The following is a 25,739-nucleotide window of genomic DNA, read 5'->3' as shown; positions in this document are numbered from 1 at the left end:
TTCAGTTTTAGGTTTGGCCGAAATGTGTTCGGGGCGCTAACCCTGAGTTTGTCGGCTGATCTCGGAGAGGCAAAGCCCGGGATCAGGACAGTTCAAGGCTTCTGGAAGCGAAAAAAGAGAAGCGGCTGCGAGGGGAAGATACAAAAACCGAGCTAGAGGCAGGACTAAAGCCAAAGGCACGCCTTCCTCACCCAAAAGAACCTCCGCACACCCCTACCACCTACAACAAAGCACACAAGTCCCAGCGTGAACCAAAGTGTCTAATGCAAACATTTAACCATTTTTCCTCATTTTTTAGTTCATTCAGATTTCATTGTGCGTGTATTCAAAGGGGGAAAAAGTTAGCATGCTTCTCAGTGGATGTTTAATTTGCCTGTTGTATTTTTCCCAAATGCAAGGGCTTGCAGCATGGCCCAGGGAAGGGCTAGCAGGTTTGTCCCAGAGGGACAGGTCTCTGTGCCATTTGGTTGCCAGTGACCCTTCAGCTCGCTCATTGAGCTTCCTAGCCCGGGTCGGAGGTCTCCGCGATGGACTGGTCCTTTTCCAAACTACTTGGAGCTGGCAGGGTCACCTAGAGCAATGCATCACCCGGGAGGAGGAGACCATCACCAGCATTTACCTGGCCTTTTGCCTTGAGAAGCAGAACAAGCCACCGACCGCCGGTACTTTCCTGAGAGTGTGGGACTCCCAGCTGGAGATGGACTTGCAAAATCTGGAGGAGTGGGGGGTCAACTGCTCCAGTCCGCTGACCTCAACCGCTGATCGTGGCCTCTGGGATACTCCCATGTCTCCACACTGGCTCCTGCGGAGAAGGAGGAGTGTGTCGCCTGCACCCGTAGGGAGTCTCTACGCCTCGAGAGGAACCTGGTTCCTCCAGAATCTCACCACCGCTGCTGATCAGCGCAAGGGAGCCAGGCGGAGCCGACGAGGCTTGACATTTCCCGGGACCATTTGGTGTGGGATGGGAGACTCTGCTGAAAATTTCGCCGATTTAGGTAAGAAATTTAAAGTTTTCCTACCTTTTTAAAAAAAATCCAACTATCATAGAATCAGAAAATATACCGATCATTTAACACTCCATTAATGAAATATATCATTTACATTTTATATGAATGTGAGCATGATGGGACCAACATTTAAAGGGGTATTGTCTTGATGAAAAAAGTTCAATTGAATTGTGTGCAGATTCAACACAACAGCATGAATAGGAAATTCAAACATAAGCTTGCATTCATTTAGCACCTTTAATGTAAAGAGTAAAGTCCCAAGGGACTTCAGAAATGGAAGTTGGCAGGGAAAGGGATGTGAGTCATGGACAGAGAGATTAATGGGGAGAACCAAAATCTGGTGACCCAGATGGGTCTGGAGAAGGCTTTAAAGGAGCAGAGACTGCTGGATGTGCAGAGGAGGTTAGGGGGAAGAGGGGAGCCAATGCTACCAAAGGATCCACCATTGGTGAGGTAAAGGGAGGGAGTTGTATAAAAATAATCAAAATCGGAGGACCGAAGGGTGCCCCGGAAAGACTTGAAGGATGTTGCAGAGATAGATTACAGAAAAGCCATAAAGGAATTTGATAAGAATCAGTAGTTAGTATTTACTATGTTGCAGGACAGGGGCCAGTGTAGGTCAGGGATGGGCAAATGGGACCTAGTGTTGGGCACTGTGTTTTGGACAAGTGGGAGTTTGTGGAGGATGGGAGGGCCCTGGAATAATCACATCAAGAAGTGACAAAGAATGGATAAGGATTTCAGTGGTGGGGGTGGCACAGGTGGAAATAGGTGGTGTTGATGATGATTAGGATATGGGGTTTAAAACTTAGCTCAGTATCGAATAGAATGGCAAGGATTCACACAGCATGTTTCAGTCTGAGTGAGTGGAAAGGGAACTGAAATCAGTACTTGGAGGAGCATGGGTTAATAAGGGACAGCCAGCACGATTGTTAAAGGCAAATCATGTCTAACTAATATGATTCAATTCTTTGTCAGACAGGGTTGGTGAAGGTAGGGCAATAAAACTATAGTCACAAAAATGATATGCCTCTTTTCTGCCCTTTCCACTCTCCCCAAACAGAAACACTTTTCCAAATTTTTTTGCGAAGGACGTGGTCCTTTAAATTAGGACAAAGGAGGAGAAAAGTGCAGCCTCTTTGACAAACAGTGCTACCCAGACTGATAGTTCAGCAAATTCATCACCAAAGACATTATTTTTAGACCTTCAACTCAATTAAAAGTTGATTTTTTAAATGTAGCATAAATAATGTAGCACCTTGTGAACCACGCTGTATGTTATGGTTTACATTTCATGTGTGGTCCTGTAATGTGATTTGTGGTGGTGCCTGTATGCAGGAAGTTGAAACTGACACTCTTGTGCACTGATGAGTTAACTTACGTGATGATAACAGAACTGGACTGACACACTTGGAAGGAATTGCTGGTTACTCCTGACCGATTTAAACAATTACCCTCTCTGGAGTCGCTGGCCCATACAATCATCCGTCATGTGTGAGGCCAGACATCGTATCAGCAAGGTTGTCACAGCCAAGCTGAATCCTGTTTTCACCCAAATTCCACCCACATGCCTGTGCTGGAAGGGGCATGACCTGCTGAGTATTTCCAGCATTTTCTATTTCTCAGATTTCCGCAGTGTTTTGCTTTTGTACCAGAAGGGACACTGGGTGGTGATCAAGAGTGGAAATTATAGAATTTTACAGCATAGAAGGAAACTATTCAGACCATTGTGTCTTAAAATACACAATGGATTCTGCATTCTTTAATCTAATAATCCTGTGTGTAAACAAAGAAAAAAGTCCAAACCTCTCCGTTTGCTCTCCTGATGATCTTAAATTTATGCTTTCCAGTTACTGACTGGCTGACTAGTGAAAATAGTTTTTCTCAGCATTTTGAACATCTCTATTACACCTTCTCTTAACCTTCTTTTTTCTAATGGACAAAGCCCAGATTCTGTGGTTTCTCCTCATAACTAATGCCTCTTTTCCCTGGTATCATCGCAGTGAATATCTTCTGCACCCTTTTCATGTTCTTGTCATTCTTCCTGAAGTGCCCAAGACTGGACGCAATATTCTAACTGCCATCTGGCAATAATTTACATAGGTTTCGAATTACCTCTTACTGTTTGTACCCTGTATCCCTATATTCAAACCTAGAAACACATTTGTGTTTTTTTTTACAGTTTTAGCAATTTGTCCTCTCACTTCTAAAGATTTATGTATCAGCCCAAAGCCTCTCTGCTCCTCTATTCCTTTCAAAGTTTTACAATTTTGTGTCTGTGTTTTCTCCTAATTCTTCCTCCAAGATGCAACAGCTTACATTTCTCCACATTAAATTTCACCTGCCCAGTCTACATCTATATCCTCCTAGATGTGGCTTACAGTCCAATTTGATGATTAACCCCACTCTTGCTTTTTGTGTTATCTGCAAATGCTGATAGTGTGCTCCCTCTAAACAAATCCAGATCATTTATATGAAAAAAAATAGTAGTCTTAACACAGACCTCTGGGAGACACCACTGTTTGCATCTCTCAAGTTTCATCGACATCAGTTAACTCCTACTCTCTGTTGTCTGTCTTTCAACCAACTTCCTATCAATGCTGCCATACCTTTAAACCATAGAATCATGACATGATAGAATAGTACAACACAGCAGGAGGCCATTCGGCCATTGACCTGTGCCTCAATTTTATCAACAAGCTTTCTGTACAGAAACTTATCAAATGCCCTTTGAAAATCTGTACATGCGACACACACTGTATTTTGTTGACCAATGCATGCCATTATATTCTCAAGGACAGATTTGTCAGATATAACTTGCCTTTCACAAATTCATTTTGATTGTGCTGAATTAGCCTATGTCTTTCCAGGTGTGTACTAACTTTGTCCTCTATTCTAGCCTCTAGAAGCTTGCCACTATCAACATTAGGCAGATTTTTCAATGAGACAGGGAAAATTTCCCCAGCGTATCTTGCAGAACCTGTAGCTGCTGGTTCTGAGTGTTTAAGGGAATTCCAGCTAGTCACGGGCATCGATTTATAAATGAAAAATGTCAGCAATCTTATCTTCTTCTTCTTCTTTGGCCTCCTTGTCTTGGGAGACAATGGGTAAGCGCCTGCAGGTGGTCAGTGGTTTGTGGAGCAGTGCCTGGAGTGGCTATAAAGGCCAATTCTAGAGTGACAGACTCTTCCACAGGTACTGCAGATAAAATTGGTTGTCAGGGCTGTTTCGCAGTTGGCTCTCCCCTTGCGCTTCTGTCTTTTTTCCTACCAACTGCTAAGTCTCTTTGACTCGCCACATTTTAGCCCCGCCTTTATGGCTGCCCACCAGCTCTGGTGATCGCTGGCAACTGACTCCCACGACCTGTGATCGATGTCACAGGACTTCATGTCACGTTTGCAGACGTCTTTAAAGCGGAGACATGGACGGCTGGTGGGTCTGATAACAGTGGCGAGCTTGCTGTTCAATGTGTCCTTGGGGATCCTGCCATCTTCCATGCGGCTCACATGGCCAAGCCATCTCAAGCGCCGCTGACTCAGTAGGGTGTATAAGCTGGGGATGTTGGCCGCCTCGAGGACTTCTGTGTTGGAGATACGGTCCTGCCACCTGATGCCAAGGATTCTCCGGAGGCAGCGAAGATGGAATGAATAGAGATGTCGCTCTTGGCTGACATACGTTGTCCAGGCCTCGCTGCCGTAGAGCAAGGTACTGAGGACACAGGCTTGATACACGCGGACTTTTGTGTTCCGTGTCAGGGCGCCATTTTCCCACACTCTCTTGGCCAGTCTGGACATAGCAGTGGAAGCCTTTCCCATGCGCTTGTTGATTTCTGCATCGAGAGACAGGTTACTTGTGATATTTGAGCCTAAGTAGGTGAATTCTTGAACCACTTCCAGAGCGTGGTCGCCGATATTGATGGATGGAGCATTTCTGACGTCCTATCCCATGATGTTCATTTTCTTGAGGCTGATGGTTAGGCCAAATTCGTTGCAAGAAGCCGCAGTCCTGTCGATGAGTCTCTGCAGACACTCTTCAGTGTGAGATGTTAATGCAGCATCGTCAGCAAAGAGGAGTTCCCTGATGAGGACTTTCCGTACTTTGGTCTTCGCTCTTAGACGGGCAAGGTTGAACAACCTGCCACCTGATCCTGCGTGGAGGAAAATTCCTTCTTCTGAAGACTTGAACGCATGTGAGAGCAGCAGGGAGAAGAAAATCCCAAACAGTGTGGGTGTGAGAACACAGCCCTGTTTCACGCCACTCAGGATGGGAAAGGAGTCTGATGAGGCACCGCTATGCTGAATTGTGCCTTTCATATTGTCATGGAATGAGGTGATGATACTTAGTAGCTTTGGTGGACATCCGATCTTTTCTAGTAGTCTGAAGAGACCACGTCTGCTGACGAGGCCAAAGGCTTTGGTGAGATCAATGAAAGCAAAGTAGAGGGGCATCTGTTGTTCGCGGCATTTCTCCTGTAGCTGACGAAGGGAGAACAGCATGTCAATGGTGGATCTCTTTGCTCGAAAGCCACACTGTGCCTCAGGGTAGACGCGCTCGGCCAGCTTCTGGAAGCCTATTTAAAGCGACTCGAGCGAAGACTTTCCCCACTATGCTGAGCAGGGAGATTCCACGGTAGTTGTTGCAGTCACCGCGGTCACCTTTGTTTTTATAGAGGGTGATGATATTGGCAAAGCGCATGTCCTGTGGTACTGCTCCCTCATCCCAGCACAGGCAAAGCAGTTCGTAGAGTGCTGAGAATATGGCAGGCTTAGCACTCATAATTATTTCAGGGGTAATGCCGTCCTTCCCAGGGGCTTTTCCGCTGGCTAGAGAATCAATGGCATTACTGAGTTCCGATTTTGTTGGCCGTATGTCCAGCTCATCCATGACTGGCAGAGGCTGAACTGCATTGAGGACGGTCTCAGTGACAACATTCTCCCTGGAGTACAGTTCTAGGTAGTGCTCCACCCAGCGGTTGCTCAATTAAAATGAAAATAAAGATTATTTAACATTTTAAGCTTTAACCTCTCAGCATAAGTGCAGATCCATATTTTCAGTCTGAAGTGCCAGGTTGGCACAGCAATAGCCTGCTTGCTGTGGAGTTAGAAGGTTGTAGGTTCAAGATCAACTCCATGGATTTTGAGAATGTAATCTCAGCTCGTGTTTCAGTGTCATGCTGAGAAAGTGGATGCTGCATTGTCAGAGGTGACATCATTCTGATGTCAATTTGATGGCTTTTTACCTATTCAAGTGGACGTCAAAGGTTCTCTGGCACTAATCAAAGATTCAGAGAGTTCTTTGGATAGCCTGGCCAATATTTTTATCCCCCAACCAGCACCACCAAAAACAGATTAGCTGGTCATTTATCTCATTGCTGTTTGTGGGACCTTTCTGTGCATAACGTGGTCACCACACTTGCAAAACAACAGTGATAACGCTTCAAAATAATTTATTGGCTCTAAAATACTTTGGGCCATTCTGAGTGTTCTATTCCAGAAAGCCAGGTGGTGAAGGATAGAACTGGAGCCAATCTTTAAACACATTTGTCAGCTTTAGTTACAGAGATACACATTCCAAACCTGCATCTCCTAACCTAGCCACCACAGTTTAGTCTGTTCCTATTTATAGGAACACAAGTGAATCCCTAGTTTTTGCCCACCACTTGCATACAATTAAGCACAATTATCACTGAGGACGTAAAAGGCGCTTTATAAATGTAAGTTGTTTTTTTTCTCATATAAACATGGCTCCCTGTGTTCTCTGATTATTGAGGAATTCCTACTTCCCCTGTACTTTGTGTGGGTGATATGTTGCTTGCTGATGCAGTGCACTGAGCTTTGATGGTTCACAGCTACAGTTGTGAAAAGGCATCATCCTTTGGGGCAAAATCGGTCTGCAGTTTTCTCCCAACATGGCGTATGCATTGAGATCCCTGAATTATGGAAGTCGTGTGTGGATAAATTTGAAATAACTATTGTGATGGGACTTTTTTCACTGTGGTTTGCTCTTGAAGTTGCTGTATCATACTGGTCTGTGGGTGGATGGATATCCGACCGCCATACCGCACGTGTGAGCCTGGACAGCGAGGGCGAGATTTTAACTCATTCAAACCCACCCACTTGCACTGAGTTAAAATCAGACCCTGAGTGTCTGCAGGCTGTTCAACCACAGCCATGCTAGCTGCTGTACTCAGACTGCCCAGCAGGAGTCACTCAGTCGTGATCAGGAACCCTGGCTAATTTTACTCTTCCCAGCAGAGACCAGCTAACCAGCACAGGCGAAGGATCAAGCCTGGGACTTGCTCTGTATATCACATCAGGCTGTGAGTTTAACCATTGTGGGAGCTTGACAATTTTACTTCATATTGCATCGAATTTAAATTGCAATGCAAAATTTCATTAAGCAATGAGAATGGCAGAACATTAGCACGATATTTTGACTTGAAGCAGCCCACACCCCACAGCTTGCCTTGCCCAGTCCATTTGCCCAACCACACATCCATCTTCCTTTAACAAATCAGTGCCTCCAGTCATGTTTCTGCTCCTGATCATTTTCCACTGACCACTACTAAAAAATCCACATATGTGGATGCTGAATAAGGACAAGAACAGACTCAACTCTGATGCCCCCAGTGTCAAGCAGCCTATCAACAATCAGGGTGTAGGCACACAGGTGAATAATGTGTACTTAGTGAGACACTGGAGGGTGCTTGGCATCTGTGCAACTATATCCCACCAGCAATGACTCAAAGTCTTCAGGAGAGGAGAGAGAAAATTTGCATGAAGGAATCCATGGCATCTTCTGAATAGCTGATTTAAACATTATATTACTCACTCCAGGCATAGTTGCTATTATCAGGTTACCAGTGAGAAAATGTTTGAGTTTGTATTTTTTGTACAGTGAATGAGATCGCATTATTTGCTCATGGCGCATTTTAAAGGAGGCAGCGAGGCCACTTTCATTGTTGTGCTTTTGTGACGGGCTCCATATCACAATTGTTGCTTCCTCAGTGGGTAATCCTAACCATCCCAGATCAGGTGTCCATCTCAATCTCACACACAGCCTGATTTTATTTTCTATTGGTTCCATGTAGCATATACATTATAAATTAGAGCTGCAGATACTGAGCTTCACCCCACAGGATCACATTTTGCAAATTTGGACACACAGGTCAGTGGCAGGATTTTCTGTCACGGTTGAAGCCCCATATGAGGGCACAGCTTCTTAGAATATACCTTCATTATTGTGCAGTTTTACTGCATTAAGCATAGAACACCTCGCCCTACAGATTGACCGCAGCTACTGGCTGTTGACTCCTGTTGTGAAATCACATAATTACTGGAAAAGGGAATGAAGTTATTTCCTCTTTGCGGTAAATAGCACTTACTGTTTGCTGGGGCAGAACTTTGTTGTGGATCTATTTGCAGAAACTGTTTTTGATGTTGTTGCTTGCAACACACTAAAAAATTACAAGAAAAAACACAAATGCCGAAATCGTGAAATATAAATGGAAAATGCTGAAAATAATTATACAGCGGATCAATCAGAAAGCATGCTGACCTGTTCTGCGTTTCCAGCACATTCTGGTTTTACATTTAAAAAGTATGCAGGTGTTTCCCTTCTACTAACTAATCCAGTCCTAATAAGGTGCTGTGCTTTCTATTACACTCTTTTGAAGATACTGCTGACTGTATGTTAAGTGTCTTCTATTCAACTGTGACCAGACCGCTGTGCTACAGTTAGTTGCATGGACCCTGCCTGTAGCTTTTATTGAAATGAAGTGTCGGATCTGCAAATATTTTTAAACATTCAAATCCTACAGAGAATATTTGGGACAAGGAAACAATTAAACTTAAAATATCTTTAAAAAACTAGCAGAATTTTATTCCACAAGCTTTGCAACCTCATGACCTCGCTAATTCCTCACTCCTCCATCACCATCAAGCCAACCCTAGTTTAATGAGGAATGTAGAGAGCATTCCATTGAAGTCAATGGAACTACAAATTAGGAGAGATGTGAGACTGGCTGTCAATTCGCTATCACCCGTTTTACATTATTGCACAAAGTCAAGATCCACCCACCCCATTGAATCAGCGTATCATGCAGTGTGATAATGAACCATGCAGACCAGGAATGTATTGGGCTTGATCCCTGATCTGTGTTAAGTTGGCTATTCTCAACAAGGTAGCAGTTGAGACCATCAAAATGGGCCTCAGCACTCCTGAGACTGGAAAGGGAAAGTTCTTTGGGTTTACCACTTCTGGTTACCATCCATTGACACCCACTGGAAAAATGCATGTCGGCCATTGATGGGATCAGGTTCAGCTGTGATGTTGTACCTTTGAAAAGCTGAGTAACAATCACTGTCTTTCCCCCAAAAAATGTTCATAAAACTGGATACTTCATAAGTCTAAAGCCATAAAGTGCTGGAAATGCACAGCAGTTCAGCATGCACTGTGATTGACCTGCTGTGCACTGATTTCCAGCATTTCCTATTTGCATTTTACATTTCCAGCATACAGGTTTCTTTTTGTAATTTTTTGAGTGCGCTGCAATCAATATCATCATGTGCAGTTGCTGGAAGTAGACCAGAGTAGGTCAGTGCCTCATCGGTTATTGTTTGTTTTTGATAAAATTGCTTATGTCCCGGTTACTGCCTTAGGTTAAGGCTCAGGACGTGGATGCAAACTTGCATCATTTCACCCAGAGAGATGTTTGATTCCCTGCACAATCTTAAAGGGGAGCTATATCTTATCAAAAAGCGTTTGGAAAGCCTGTCCCCCACTCCCAAATTTGCCAACTGCAATGATATAAATCATGTTGAAATGTGTCAGTCATGAAAACATCACCGTGATGCCATGAAGCTAATCTGCGTGGTTGCTCTTCTCTGTTCTCCTGAACCATAATAATGGTCCCTTTAAAAGGGAATTACTTTTGAGATCTGCAGTGTCATTAAGTGAGCTGCTTGTGCGCCAGTATCATTCTTGCCTTGGAGTTGTACTTTAGAACTGTCGGTCAGAGGCAGATTTGGAGCACGTCGAGAAAAAGTTCTGTAGTTACATCATGGAGGTGGAGATGGCTGGTAATATATCATTATGGGAGTTCAACACAAAATGACTGCTCCTGTACAACACTGAAAGCATAAAAATGGGGGAACCAGGACAGTGAGCGATATCAGAGCAGCTCGCCAGAGGGACATCTGTGGGCATACAGATATCTTTCTTTAAAATATTTAGCATTGTGTGGTAATTCACATGATTCATGTACTTTATCAAGGGAAGAGGTTATTTCCATTTTGCAAGGAAGGATATATTAGTAAGAAATGTGTGATCATGAGGAACTGAAGTGAAGCAAATGTCTTTCTTACGAATCTTTCCTAATTTTCTCTCCAATTTTAACTTCCTTTTTACCTTTCCTCTGTCAAAGGTGTCAGCTTCTTCCTGCGATACAGTTTCACAGGTATCATCAGTCCTCTAGTACCTCATCCAAGTGCCTATTCTTCATGTCTGAGCTTTGACAATGAGTGCCAATAGTGTAGCATCACTGCCTTGGCTAATGTCCATACATACGCTCATAATAACAGTAACCAAGAACGGGAATACTAAGTAATTTCACTCCTCACCACCACCCTCAACTCAGAGAAAACAAGGTTAGCTGTAGTTCCTCAACTGAGAGCAGCTAAGAATAACTCAGAAATTACATTTAGGACTTTCTTAGTTGGCTTGGTAGAGTCCCAGAACTAAACCATCACAGTGGCTTTTTTCTTCACAGATTGTGCCAACTCAACGTTACAATTTTAGTGTGACAATGTCTCTTTAAATATTGACAACAGTAGTGAACTGCACATTCCTTGAGTTAATTGTCTTTATTTGTAATCACTTTTCCCATGTTTAGGAATATTTGATCGGACAGACTTATGCTGCAGAGAACATGACCACTGTGAGCATAAAATATCTGCTTTTGAATACAACTATGGAATGCGAAACCTCAGGCTGCACACCATATCCCACTGTGACTGTGATTATAGGTAAGCCAGAAGCTCAAGTCCATAGCGTTAGACCACAACCAAGGTAGGAGAAGGTGGGCTAAATGAAGAAATAATGATTGGGGCATGCTGAGCCGTAATTCACAAACTTGTCGATAATGGGTGAGTGGGACGGGATGGAGGTTGGTGAGGTTAGACCCCCCCCCCCCCCCGCAGGGGGTGGGCTGGGTGGGGAGGGCGGCAGGAGGCAGGCGCGGCTGCTGCTAATAAGGAAGCAGTGATGGGTGCCTCGATGGGCCTTTTGGAGAATACCAAGCGAGGCACAGAAGGTAGCTGTGGACTTATTCAAGTGGTATTTAACCCTCAAATGATGACAGGAGAATAGGAAGTCAGAGGAATAGTGATGGATTAGAGTAAGAGTCGAATGAGGTGGGGACAAAGAACTCAAGAGGGTAGAAAAAAAAGCTGGCTTTACTGGATGATTGGAAGGGGAGGAGACAGGAGAAAGAGTCAAAGAGAAAGGAAGTACTGACTGAGGCTGTCCTGTCAATATCATGTGACCTTACGAGGGAAAACATTCAGCAGAATGAAAATTAACTCTTCTTTCAACTTTATTTTATTTCGCCCCCACACCCCCAATCAGGTTCAAGAAATGTCTCCTGAATGTAAACAATACTATCTCCACGATGGTTGGAATAACATTTTTCAGCATTCTACAGGTCCCCTGTTTCAATCTAGAGCCTGTTGAGCATTGTGTTAAGAAGACTTGGTGGAGCCGGTGAGTCTTGCAATACATTTTCTCCCCTTCCCTCCCAAAGATGGTATCACTTGCCGGGATATATTTGTGGGACTGATTACATTCCAATCCCTTACCCAACAGACCATTTTCTTCAGAGGGTAAATTGTAGAATTTACATTCCCAGCACAGAGCTTTGACGATCAGAAGCACAAATTCTGGGTACTGCCTGTGTGGAGTTTGCAAGTTCTCCCTGTGTCTGCGTGGGTTTCCTCCGGGTGCTCCGGTTTCCTCCCACATGCCAAAGACTTGCAGGTTGATAGGTAAATTGGCCATTATAAATTGTCCCTAGTATAGGTAGGTGGTAGGGAAATATAGGGACAGGTGGGGATGTGGTAGGAATATGGAATTAGTGTAGGATTACTATAAATGGGTGGTTGATGGTCGGCACAGAAACGGTGGGCCGAAGGGCCTGTTTCAGTGCTGTATCTCTAAACTAAACTAAAATATTGGCAATTCAGCCAATAAGGTGAGTGAACCTGTGCAGGATTTCCCATCTATTAAAATTAATGTGGGAGCTGGTGACTGTTGCACCTAATTCCCGATGTTTGCACCCAGCAGATGAAATTCTGAATGCAGTGTGCAAATTACCCTTCATGCATTAGCCTACGCTGCCAAGGGAATCACAGTCAGGTTCAATCATGTACAGATCCAACAGCCACACACACATTCCAATGGAGATGTTGAGATGGTAATCATGAATGAAAAACACAGAAGATATTTTTCCTCCTTTTTTCCAGGGATATTGCAACTATGTGTAGTAACCCTATGGAAGCCCAGAGAGAGTTGCTCAGGTGCTAAGGTGGCTGATGTCATTGGAGTAGTTGGGATCAGGGTGAGATCAGTCATTTTAGTTACTGCTGGTGGGCACTCACACCGATGTGCCAATTTAGACACTTGCTCAAGGGAGGAGTAGATATGGCACTGACCAGTCACTTGGAGGTGGAGTTGGTTGCACCAGCTAAAGAGCTTTATTGGTATAGAACAAAGAACAAAGAAAATTACAGCACAGGAACAGGCCCTTCGGCCCTCCAAGCCTGCGCCGATCCAGATCCTCTATCTAAACATGACGCCTATTTTGTAAGCGTCTGTATCTCTTTACTTCCTGCCCATTCATGTATCTGTCTAGATACATCTTAAAAGACGCTATCGTGCCCGCGTCTACCACCTCCGCTGGCAACGCGTTCCAGGCACCCACCACCCTCTGCGTAAAGAACTTTCCACGCATATCCCCCCTAAACTTTTCCCCTCTCACTTTGAACTCGTGACCCCTAGTAATTGAATCCCCCACTCTGAGAAAAAGCTTCTTGCTATCCAACCTGTCTATACCTCTCATGATTTTGTACACCTCAATCAGGTCCCCCCTCAACCTCCGTCTTTCTAATGAAAATAATCCTAATCTACTCAACCTCTCTTCATAGCTAGCGCCCTCCATACCAGGCAACATCCTGGTGAACCTCCTCTGCACCCTCTCCAAAGCATCCACATCCTTTTGGTAATGTGGCGACCAGAACTGTACGCAGTATTCCAAATGTGGCCGAACCAAAGTCCTATACAACTGTAACATGACCTGCCAACTCTTGTACTCAATACCCCATCCGATGAAGGAAAGCATGCCGTATGCCTTCTTGACCACTCTATTGACCTGCGTTGCCACCTTCAGGGAACAATGGACCTGAACACCCAAATCTCTCTGTACATCAATTTTCCCCAGGACTTTTCCATTTACTGTATAGTTCACTCTTGAATTGGATCTTCCAAAATGCATCACCTCGCATTTGCCCTGATTGAACTCCATCTGCCATTTCTCTGCCCAACTCTCCAGTCTATCTATATTCTGCTGTATTCTCTGACAGTCCCCTTCACTATCTGCTACTCCACCAATCTTAGTGTCGTCTGCAAACTTGCTAATCAGACCACCTATACTTTCCTCCAAATCATTTATGTATATCACAAACAACAGTGGTCCCAGCACAGATCCCTGTGGAACACCACTGGTCACACGTCTCCATTTTGAGAAACTCCCTTCCACTGCTACTCTCTGTCTCCTGTTGCCCAGCCAGTTCTTTATCCATCTAGCTAGTACACCTTGGACCCCATGTGCCTTCACCTTCTCCATCAGCCTACCATGGGGAACCTTATCAAACGCCTTACTGAAGTCCATCTATATGACATCTACAGCCCTTCCCTCATCAATCAACTTTGTCACTTCCTCAAAGAATTCTATTAAGTTGGTAAGACATGACCTTCCCTGTACAAAACCATGTTGCCTATCACTGATAAGCCCATTTTCTTCCAAATGGGAATAGATCCTATCCCTCAGTAACTTCTCCAGCAGCTTCCCTACCACTGACGTCAGGCTCACCGGTCTATAATTACCTGGATTATCCCTGCTACCCTTCTTAAACAAGGGGACAACATTAGCAATTCTCCAGTCCTCCGGGACCTCACCCGTGTTTAAAGATGCTGCAAAGATATCTGTTAAGGCCCCAGCTACTTCCTCTCTCGCTTCCCACAGTAACCTGGGATAGATCCCATCCGGACCTGGGGACTTGTCCACCTTAATGCCTTTTAGAATACCCAACACTTCTTCCACCCTTATGCCGACTTGACCTAGAGTAATCAAACATCTGTTCCTGACCTCAACATCCTTCATGTCCCTCTCCTCGGTGAATACCGATGCAAAGTACTCGTTTAGAATCTCATCCATTTTCTCTGACTCCACGCATAACTTTCCTCCTTTGTCCTTGAGTGGGCCAATCCTTTCTCTAGTTACCCTCTTGCTCCTTATATATGAATAAAAGGCTTTGGGATTTTCCTTAACCCTGTTTGCTAAAGATATTTCATGACCCCTTTTAGCCCTCTTAATTCCTCATTTCAGATTGGTCCTACATTCCCGATATTCTTTCAAAGCTTCGTCTTTCTTCAGCCACCTAGACCTTATGTATGCTTCCTTTTTCCTCTTAGCTAGTCTCACAATTTCACCTGTCATCCATGGTTCCCTAATCTTGCCATTTCTATCCCTCATTTTCACAGGAACATGTCTCTCCTGCACGCTAATCAACCTCTCTTTAAAAGCCTCCCACATATCAAATGTGGATTTACCTTCAAACAGCTGCTCCCAATCTACATTCCCCAGCTCCTGCCGAATTTTGGTATAGTTGGCCTTCCCCCAATTTAGCACTCTTCCTTTAGGACCACTCTCGTCTTTGTCCATGAGTATTCTAAAACTTACGGAATTGTGATCACTATTCCCAAAATAGTCCCCTACTGAAACTTCAACCACCTGGCCGGGCTCATTCCCCAACACCAGGTCCAGTATGGCCCCTTCCCGAGTTGGACTATTTACATACTGCTCTAGAAAACCCTCCTGGATGCTCCTGACAATTTCTGCTCCATCTAGACCTCTAACACTAAGTGAATCCCAGTCAATGTTGGGAAAATTAAAATCTCCTATCACCACCACCCTGTTGGCACACAGCCCTCTTTAAGGATGCCTGATTTGCCTGATCTTGCCAGTATTCTTATGAAATTTCTAGGTCTGGACATCCTGGTAGGCCACACTTTGGCCTCATCGACCTGACACCTGTATCCTTTTGGTGTCCAGAATGTGAGCATTCAGGAGGCAGGAGCTACCAGAATTTCAGAGGGTGGAGTCATCCTGCCAGCCCTACCCCCTTCCCATGCCATGGGCGTTCTATGAGCCGGATGAACGAGTCACCTGCCCCCAACCCCAACAGGAATTCTGACTGTCTGGGACAGAGACCTGACTGATCTTAAGCCCCTGTCTGAATTTTTCTGACCCTTTTTACCCCTGCATTATGCTGCAAGCCTCGAGAAGATTGACAACCACTGCACCTTATTTCCAAGCTTGGGAAAAACAACCCTGTACTACCATAGTGACGTTTTCATCTTATAGACGTGCTGTGGCTGCTCTCCATTTCAGTGTGAATTTGTGTTGAATCAAAGGTAGATTTGTGTGGCGTATTGTGTCCAGGAGGAGCTGGATTGAAATCCCCTCTGGGGCAAACCTAAGAAACACACTGTTGATGTACAAGCTTCTCCTCAGCTGTGGTTTAACTGACTCTGTGTGTGCATCTCTCTCTCTTTCTCTCTCTCTTTCTCTCTCAGCTGCAATGTCACTGAACTAGTGCCCCATGCCATTTTACATTTTCAATCCAAATACAACTACACACATCCGGTTTTGGATGAGTTTCAAATGGGATTGGGGTCTAAACCCACGGGAAGTCCTGCAGTAACCGGCAGAAAGATGCAAGTTGGCTCCATCTCTCTCAATTCGTTGCCAAACTCAACCCAAAAGACTAAAAGGAAAAACAGAAAGAAGTGTCAGAAGTGCAGTGGTCGCCGGAGACAGAAAACCAAAGCTCCTGCCCAAAATATCTTGAAGATGAGAGAAAATATGATGCCCACAATGGTATCCAGAACCATGGATTTTAACACTGCCATTGAGCAGAATTTGATGGAAAACTCATTCCCTGTTGTCCTGGAGGAAAAAGATGTTTCTCGAAACCTTTTGCAAAAAGATTCTTCCAGTGCCTTAATGAGTCACGTTAATGGCACCACAGCTATTCGTTTGGATGAAAATATCAGTAAAGGCCGTGGTTTTGCCATCCTGGGAAAATGGAACACAGCAACCAGTTTACCCGAGAGTGTGGACTCCACTTGGTCATCGAGCAAAAATATAACCATGTCACTGATAAGGCTGGACAAGAACATATACATGGTAAAAAAAAGGGTGGAAGGCTCCTTTTCTATTCCCCCAAGAAAAGAAATTGAATTGAGAAGGTTTTCCAAGAACAGAAGCTCGAAATCCTTACCAACTCACATGGACAGAAAAGGTCTTACAGCTGTCAATGCAGCATGTGTGAGTGGAAACTGGAGCAGTTCCGGAATCATTGGCAGCTGCTCCTCTGCTCATCAGTCTCTGCATCCAATTAGACATCGTCAGACAAGCCATAAAGGTTCAGTGCAAGCTTTACTGAAGTGTTTTACTGTGGTAATTTATTGAATTAAAGAGTAACTGCTATTTGAAACAAGGCCGATATCTTGGCAGATATAGCATGCCAGTAGTGCTGCAAGATGAAACATAGACAAGATGTGACAGGGATCAGAATAGCAAGTCTTAGAGCAGGGTGATGTTGGGACCGTGCTGCTGTGGATCTAGTATGTCTATTTATTAACATAAAATAAAACGTGCACAAATCTCAATATTTTAATTCATGTTTTTAAAATACATACCAAAATAAGAATAATTTTATTTTCATTTAGTAATGCACTTCTTGAGGGGTTTACAATTTAAGATGGGTTTGAAATCAGGAGAATTCATGTAAACTGTCTCCTTTACCCTAACTCTACTCAATTTCAAACAAGAATTCATCTTTGCAAATCTAAATAATTTTTCATATCTCAAAACAATAATGTACTACCAAGAGAAATGAAATGTGTGTTTGTCTTTGACAACTGTCTCATCTGATAATAAACATAGAAAATAGGAGCAGGGATCGGCCATTCGGGCCTGCTCCGCATAAGGTAGGTTTGTGTCTAATTATTTCCCTAACTCAGTAAATGCTACCTGAGTGAACCAATGCTCTTCAATGTAAGTCATAGTGAAGGCATCAATGACTGTCCCTGACAACAGCCATCCCCTCTAAATCAACGTTCTGCTGGGGTTTTGTCCATCTCCCTCCCACACTATCTGTGTTCCAGCCCGACTCTCAATCATGGAGAATACAAGCTCTGATGGCACATTTCTGATCTTAATATTCTTACATTTAATTCTGTTCTCCAGCTGCCTTTTTGGATAATGTCCATTCTCTAATGCCCTCTCTCTCACAAAGGTGGCTCCCAAGAGTTACTTCTGCCAGTAACATTTTTTTAAATTATCTTTTGGCCGAAGAGTAATCAGTTGTGAAGGTGTACTTACAGCCCGTCCAACCTGTTAATTAATATTTCCACATAAAATGTCCAAGTGATTCTACATACTAGGAAATGGCTGTCACACCTCCCAGGTTCCAAGTAAGAGCACGGAATGTAAGTCCCTAAAGTTGAATAGTAGAATATAAATACTAAAGGTAACCGTTCAGGTAATGCATAGAATCACAAAATAGATTAAATCCACTAGTATAATGTAGGGGCACCAAACCAAACCTAAACACTGGGCTGCTGCAAGGTTAAATTAACTTCTTGCTGCCAGGAAAATGAATGCAGCAAAGTCCAATTTTGCACCCATCGCATTAACTTTCCATGTGTGACAACACACATTACTGAACTACATTTTAATATTTATTTTAACTTCCGTTCCTTTTATGTATAGCCCAGTAAAATATATTAAAAAAATTTCCAATATGCAATTTCTTGTCATTTTTCAGTCGCCCTCATTTCAATGTTTATATCATTTCTCTTCATTATTAAACAACTCTCCCCTTATTCCCAACACACTGAAACAATGCATTATCCACTTCAACATACAATCCTTTCCTTATCAAACACATCCTCTAACTTCCCATAAACAACAATACAACAGATCCACAAACCACTGATAAAAATCCCAGAGTTAAAATACTAAAAGTAGGATTTGATTTATTCAGTTACCATAAATCAGTGGCCCTGCGAATTCATTGTGCATAACAGCAACTCAGGAACAGGAGCAGGTTGTTCAGTCCTTCAAACCTGTTCCACCATTCACTAAGATCATGGCTGATTTGTACCTCAACTCCATTTACACGCCTTTGATCCATATCCCTTGAAAGCCTTTATCTAGCAACTATCTATCAATCTCAGTCTTGGAAATTCCAATTGTCCCAGCATCCACAGTTTTTTTGGAGGAATGAGTTCCAGATTCACACTACCCTTTGTGTGGAACAAGTGCTTCCTAATTTCACTCCTAAATGGCCTAGTTTTAATTAAAAGATTATGCCCTCTTGTTCCTGATTCCCCCATCAGAGGAATTAGAATCTGCCCCTATTGAAACACCTTCATTTCCCACCCCCCCTCAACCTTCTAAACTAAAAAGAATACAGACCAAGTTTATGCAACCTGCCCTCATAATTTATCCCTTTCGGCCCCAGGAACATTCTGGTGAATCTGGGCTCTACGCTTTCCAAGGCCAGTACATCTCTCCTGAGCTTCAGTGTCTAAAACTGAATGCAGATTCTGGATGGTATTTGACCAATGTTTTTGTGAATGGAAAGCGGTTTCCAGTGGCTTTCCACAGGGCTCAGTGTTGGGTCCCTTACTGTTTGTGGTATATATTAATGATTTGGACTTAAATGTGGGAGGCATGATTGGGAAATTTGCAGATGACACAAAAATTGGCCATGTAGTTGATAGTGAAGAGGATAGCTGTAGACTCCAGAATGATATCAATGGCTTGGTTGAGTGGGTGGAAAAGTGGCAAATGGAATTCAGTCTGGAGAAGTGTGAGATAATACATTTGGGGAGGGCAAACAAAGCAAGGGAATACACAATAAATGGGAGGATATTGAGAGGGGTAGAGGAAGTGAGACACCTTGGAGTGCATGTCCCCAGGTCCCTGAAGGTGGCAGGACAGGTAGATAGAGTGGTGAAGAAGGCATGTGGAATGCTTTCTTTTATTGGCCGAGATATAGAATACAAAAGCAGAGAGGTAATGCTGGAACTGTATAAAACACTTGTTAGGCCACAGCTGGAGTATTACGTACAGTTCTGGTCACCACATTACAGGAAAGAGTACAAAGGAGATTTACAAGAATATTGCCAGGGCTGGAAAATTGCAGCTATGAGGAAAGACTGGATAGGCTAGGGTTGTTTTCCTTAGAACAGAGGAGGCTGAGGGGTGACTTAATTGAATTGCACAAAATTATGAGGGGCCTAGATACAGTAGACAGGAAGAACCTGTTTTCCCTAGTGGAGAGGTCAATTACCAGGGGGCACAGATTTAAGGTGATTGGTAGAAGGATTAGAGGGGACATGAGGAAACACTTTTTCACCCAGAGGGTGGAGGGTGTCTGGAATTCACTGCCAGGAATGGTGATGGAGGCAGAAACCCTCAACTCATGTAAAAGGTACTTGGACCTGCACCTGAAGTGCTGTAACCTGCACGGCTATGGACCAGGTGCTGGAAGGTGGGATTAGAATGGGCGGCTAGTTTTTTCAGCCGGCGCAGACACGATGGGCTGAATGGCCTCTTTCTGTGCTGCAACTTTTCTGTACTTCTATGGTTCTTTTGTAAAACTGAAGCATCACTTCCTCACTTTTGAATTCCAACCCCCTTATTCCTATGTTCCTATACATAGCAGACATATTATAAAAGTGAGTAGCTGCTGACATACTTGAGCAATGCCATTGGAGGTCTTTTAAAATTTACTCGCAGATCTCCCATTGCATTGCTCACAGTGAGTTGGAGGATACACTGTTTTATAACAATAAGGATAATAACTGATTACCAAAAGTGGGAGTGTTGAACCAGCTGAAAGTTCAAGAATTTATCCTGTACGACAGGTCTCCAGGACAGCATTTTAATAATATTTATTACTCATTTTTGCAGGTAATTCCAGAAGCTGCAACTGTTACAAATCCCTCGATCGGTGTAAACACAAGATCTCTCCACAGGAATTCAAATTCTCTTACTACAACTGGGAGCCCAAGACTCTCTATCACTGTAACTGCACAAAGAGGTAAACTCATTGCTCCATAGGCCATTAGGGTTATGAAAGCCACGCCTGATCCAGTCCTCATGTAAGGTTCATGTGTGAACACTCCAGAAATAGTCACTATATAGTGGCCAGGAACAGGAGGCCTGGCTGATTTTCCCACTGTAGTGCAAGCGTTCTGAGGCCTATTGCTGCAGGTGATGTGATGACTGAAATCAACTAATTGAGAACAGAGTGGGGGATCCTTTTTACTCTGGGAATATCAACGATATAAATGGAGGCAAACCTTGGGTTTGTCCACTGCTTGTGAATTATCCTCAGTTCTAAAGCTTAGTTCATTGAAATTACTGTGAGACACACCCCTGGAAGCTGCAGCTAATTCAGAGTGAGTGACTGTAGCAGGGTGCCCAGCCAGGGAGGAGTGCCCAGCTCTAGTAAAATAGCACATATCTCATTGCAGAGCTTCTACAGCAGAGGCTATTAAAGCCACTGGCTTTCTGAGGCTCCAATAGTTTCAATGACTTACTTCTCAGTAAAGAATTCTCATTCACACTTTTCTTTTTGTCCTGTGATTCTTCGCCATTTCTGACCCAGAGTCGTCCTTAACTTACTTAATATCTGGGTAAGTGTAGCAAGACCCAGGTGTTAAAAAGAGCCCTTACCACTTGTGATCTTGCTTCAGAAAGTGCAAGACTTGATCAGATCGAGCTATAAACTACTAAACATATTTATTTATCATTAAACAGCTAAAAGAACAGTACTCAGTTTAAATGTTGTATACACAGTATTTACAAATACTTACTCAAAATGTCAAGAAAACAAAAATACTTCTCCTCTGCTAAAACACAACTTAAAATTAATCCTTGAAATATGAATCCTCGTTCAGACTTGGCAGTGTGCTACCAGAAATCTTTTTGCCTTGTTTCCCGATTGCTTCAGATCTCCTGCTCCCTGTTGCAATTCTGCCAAGATATAGTCCACTTTCATTGATGATAAATCAGAACAAAGGACATTAAAACTATTTTTCATATTCACATTTAAGTAGTCAGACGTTCATAGGATTTTAAATGGCCTTTGCCCACCAAATTAGGTTTGCCAAACCAACATATATTGTGAACCACCTGAGAGGGTGGTTTGAATTGAATTGGACAGCTTGACCCATTGATCAATTTGAAATATTTCGAAAGACCTCTGGGTTGGATCTCCATCAAAGATAATAGTAACGAGCATTCATTTATATTATTGCCTAGTCCTGGTGTGTGAATGTACATTCTTTACAGCTTGAAAAATTGGCAAACAGTACCTTATGTTAGCCCTGTGTCCTGTGACCTTTAGAAAGGATCCAATAATTAATCCCTCATATCAAAAATGCTTCACTGTGGTTACATTGAGCAGAGACTGTAAATACTATTAAAATCAGTGCTCGATGGGCCGAATGGCCTTCTTCTGTGCCATAAATGTCTCTATGTCTTCATCAACATGCTCAATAAAATCAGGGCAAGAGAGAGATCGCAAATATTAGAAAATGGAACATCGGTCAGATTTTGTCACTTTTCTCTGTTTCCTTTAGATTAGCAAAGCGGATGAAGAAAAGGGTGAATGTGAACACAGTGGAGCAGCTGTTTTATGAATTTGTGTCACTGAGCTGTTTCCAGCTGAAATCAGTGAAGAGGAATTGCAGCAAAGAGGAGCGCAGGCTGTGAGTTCTGCTTCTGTTTGTAGAGTCTCTGCTTTGTGGTGGTGTGGAAGGGATCAGGAGTGTAAAACTTATCAAATGGGTTCCTTGGTGTGGTAAAAGGCACTATTCTTAGATTGGAACATAGGCATATTGTTGAAGCAGAGTAGAGAGAAGCTTACACTGCATTTACCCAGTGCTTGAGGAAGCTTCTCTCAGCTCTCAATCCATGTTGTACCTGACCTGGGAGTGCTTGATGTGACCATGTAGCATCTAACTGTACTATACTCGCTATGGGACTGCTCCATATTCATCTAAATGTGTAATTAGGGTAGAATGTATTCTATTCCAATTGCTTACAATCCTTGCACCTTAATTAGCCCACAATTTGGGCTGTATTTTATGCTCACCCCCATGGCGAGTTTGGAGGTGGGGAGGGCATTTAATTGGGCAGGATGGCGGCAGGTGAGGACCCCGCCACCTTCCCGTCTCCAGTCTGATTAAGTCTATGTTGGGAAGGCCCATAGACGGCCTTCCCCTCCCCCACCACCCCCACCTCCAATTGAGGCCCTTAAGGGACAATTAGGGGCCTCTTCCCACTACCACAGGTATTAACCGAGCGGCAGGTGGGTCTGTTGCCACGTGAGGAGTATAATATGCAAGCCCATGCGGGATTGCTTGTTGTCTCCCGGGCACTGCGGCGGGGTGTGGGGGGGGATCCCTCATTCAAAGGTAATCAGTGCCTGATTGAGGGACCCGGCATCGGGAAGGGGGAGCCCACTGAGAGCCAACCCCTGCCCTTTCTAATGACCCCCCTACACCCCCTCCCCATGGACCCCCATCCAGTGAAACCCCACCCGCCAACACTAACCTCTGACCTGGGTTGCCCTGTGAACCTGGGCCTCCAATGGGTGTTCTCCTGGCAGCAGCCACTGCTTCCCAAGAGGCGCTGTCAAAGAAAAGAGTTGTCGGCATCTGATTGGCTGGCTGCTCTCAGCGGGCTGGACTTTCCGCCCCCAGGGTCCTGATCCCAGGAAAGGCTCACAGGTGGCCTCTCAAGTGCCTGATTGGCTCATGATACGGCGAGCCTTCCCCAAAAGAGGCATTGCGGGTCACCAGCTCTCCAGCCAGAGGCCAAGACCCCCGTCAGCTCCATAAAAATCTCCCCTTTGTCGGTGTTGGGGGGCGGGGGGTCGGTGGATGATGCCATAAAATGAGCACATCTTCAACAAATGGACAAAACTACAGGAATTAGTTTCGCTGGAAATTATGACCCTGTGTGACCTGGTCTATGTTGAATTCATTGATCTCAGGAGGGGTGGTGCGATTGGGAGAAAGCACCATCCCGATATGAATAAAGAAAACTGAGGGCTGAAACATCATTCACAACATTCTCTGATAAAACTTTAAAAAGTTGGCGGTTTGCTTTGTTGTGTCTATGTTACTGTAACTGTAGCCCCAGGGTGGGCTCGTACACTGGGTCATTTGCTGAGCCCTAGATATTGCTCTCTACAACAAATGATTTCCTTTCCAGGTGTGAAAAACAGTCAGGTTCCACTGTGGCTATCCTTTCCAAACCCAGGTATCTCCAGAACATTCTGAAAGTCCAGAGGACCATGGATGAATCCCTCTATCCGTTAACGGATGAACAAGAAAGAAGCAAAAATGGAACATCTATTGGCACAAACTCTGTTAAACTCTACGACAAGTGTTTACAAATGATTCGGGCATTAACTGTAAAGGCTTAAAGACTTCTTTGTGGGCTACACTAGCATAATTACTCTGTTTCAGAGATTTGGACAGCCTGTGCATCTGTGTAAGAGTGTGAATATATTTTATATTTAAGAGCTAAGATCTATAATGCAAGACACTGCCAAGTATAGAAAGATCATGATAGAAGGTATGCCAATTAGTAGTGGGTTATACCAGCTTGAGTTTCCAAGAGGATAATAGGACAGACTGGGGTTGAACAGATGGAAGAAAGGGAGTGAATAAGACAAGGGTTTTGTCAACCACCTCAAGAATCTGACACTCTAAACTTCAAGTCAGAGTATTGACGATGGCAAGTGACAGAGGTCCACGGCTCCTTGGTAATGGTAGCTCCTCAAACATGGTCTAGAGCTGAAAGTGAAGAAACAATGTAATTACAACAAGATTTTAGAAAATACGTCAACAGATTTATTTATCTCTAGGGTTCAAAGCCTGTCTGATCTGTGCCAGCATCTCATGGAGCATCTCTATGTTGACTGTCTACCAAAATACATCATACAACTCCATATAATCCAGCCTAACTCCATGCTCAGTATTCCATGTGACTAGCAACTGCTGCAAAAGTGTTACAATAAATTGTATTGGATTTTGAAGAGACTGCTGAAGAAGCCTACATGTATAAATGAAGTGTGCATTCACTCACTCACCCACTTATTCCTCCAGCGTACACACGTGTCCTGATAACATTATCAGTTTTGTTAGCAAGTGACCTGACATGATATGGCAGCAGTTCAACTATGCCCATGAGCATACTGGAAGAACATCAGTTAAGGACAGGGTCAAGGTCACCTGTGAAGTTTTCCACACTGAATGACCTACTGGTGCTCACTGTTATATTCACGCTTGATAAATGTCATGTTATGCAATGTACTGGCAGACTGTCAGACCCATAAACTGTACCCCAATTAGTAACTCCAGGAGATAGGAGAAACTAGAGCACAGGACTATTCAACTTATCTTGCCATGGAATTTGAAGTGACAGAATTCCTGTCTTCCTCATTTTCTAATGGTGAGTCCCAGCATTGCAGCTTATGACATGTATGGCAGTGATGTGGCGTTTTATCTGATTGAATTTCTTTTTAGTTGCATAACACATGAACTGGGCAGTCGTACAAAGCACCAATCACTCAGTGTTAAGCATCAGGACCTGAAAGAGCAAAATTACACTATTGAAACATGCTCCAGGACTTGATGGGCCAAATGGACTCCTTTTGTGCCATTACGACTCTCTGACCCTGTGACATCTTATTCTTTACGAGGTACAGGGCAAGTTTGCACTGTGCGTTTCTTCTCCCAGTCTCTCCCTTCCTGAATGCACTAACACTTGCTGCAAGTGTGCAGATTGCTTTCCAGTACCTCACTCTTAACATTCTGTATGGATGAGTCCAGTGGAGTGATTGTCCACGGGTTAATCAGCTGTGAAGGGCCTTGTAGCCAGGCTTGATCCTGTCCTCAGCTGATGTCCATGTAGGAATGATTCTTCAGCAATCACTTTTTCATAGTCGGAAGTGGGAACTCTGGCTGATTCTTTTTCCCCGTCCTAACATTTGGGGGTAGGGGTAGGGGTGTGGTTGTGGGGAGGCACAAAAGACAAATGCAGTGCCCCTAATACTGCCCAAAACTCAGCTAACATTGTACAGTCCACAGACTGAAGCCAAGGTTTTTAGCTTGCTGGGTGAATTGTCAAACAGCTACAGATATTTAGATCCTGGGATCATACCACATGATGTTAACTTTAGTGAAGTCAGGTCTTATTTCACTGAATGTTATGGTAAATTAACAGATCCTGTATTTAGGTTGATTTAACAGTTAGAACAGGGGGCCTGCTTGTGGTTATACCTCACGGGAAAGATTGAA

General features: G+C 43.8%; 1 protein-coding gene across 1 annotated transcript; it reads left to right on the top strand.

The window, feature by feature from the left end:
- Window positions 1–391: 391 nt before the first annotated feature.
- Window positions 392–24,239, top strand: pla2g3 (phospholipase A2 group III). Its single transcript, XM_068055484.1, has 7 exons — window positions 392–995; window positions 10,900–11,032; window positions 11,634–11,768; window positions 15,918–16,768; window positions 20,332–20,461; window positions 22,008–22,136; window positions 23,647–24,239. Exons 1-7 carry the CDS (start codon window positions 392–394, stop codon window positions 23,858–23,860), a joined length of 2,196 nt encoding a protein of 731 aa, XP_067911585.1. The 3' UTR covers window positions 23,861–24,239.
- The last annotated feature ends 1,500 nt before the right edge of the window (window positions 24,240–25,739 follow it).

Source organism: Heterodontus francisci, chromosome 23 (assembly GCF_036365525.1).
Source record: "Heterodontus francisci isolate sHetFra1 chromosome 23, sHetFra1.hap1, whole genome shotgun sequence".
Classification (NCBI taxonomy): domain Eukaryota; kingdom Metazoa; phylum Chordata; class Chondrichthyes; order Heterodontiformes; family Heterodontidae; genus Heterodontus; species Heterodontus francisci.
This window is presented reverse-complemented; position numbering and strand designations above follow the sequence as displayed.

Coding starts and splice junctions, on each gene's coding strand:
- pla2g3 (XM_068055484.1), top strand. CDS start 392: ATGCAAGGGCTTGCAGCATGGCCCAGGGAAGGGCTAGCAGGTTTGTCC. Junction 996..10,899: donor TGAAAATTTCGCCGATTTAG/GTAAGAAATTTA, acceptor TCCCATGTTTAG/GAATATTTGATCGGACAGAC. Junction 16,769..20,331: donor TCGTCAGACAAGCCATAAAG/GTTCAGTGCAAG, acceptor TCATTTTTGCAG/GTAATTCCAGAAGCTGCAAC.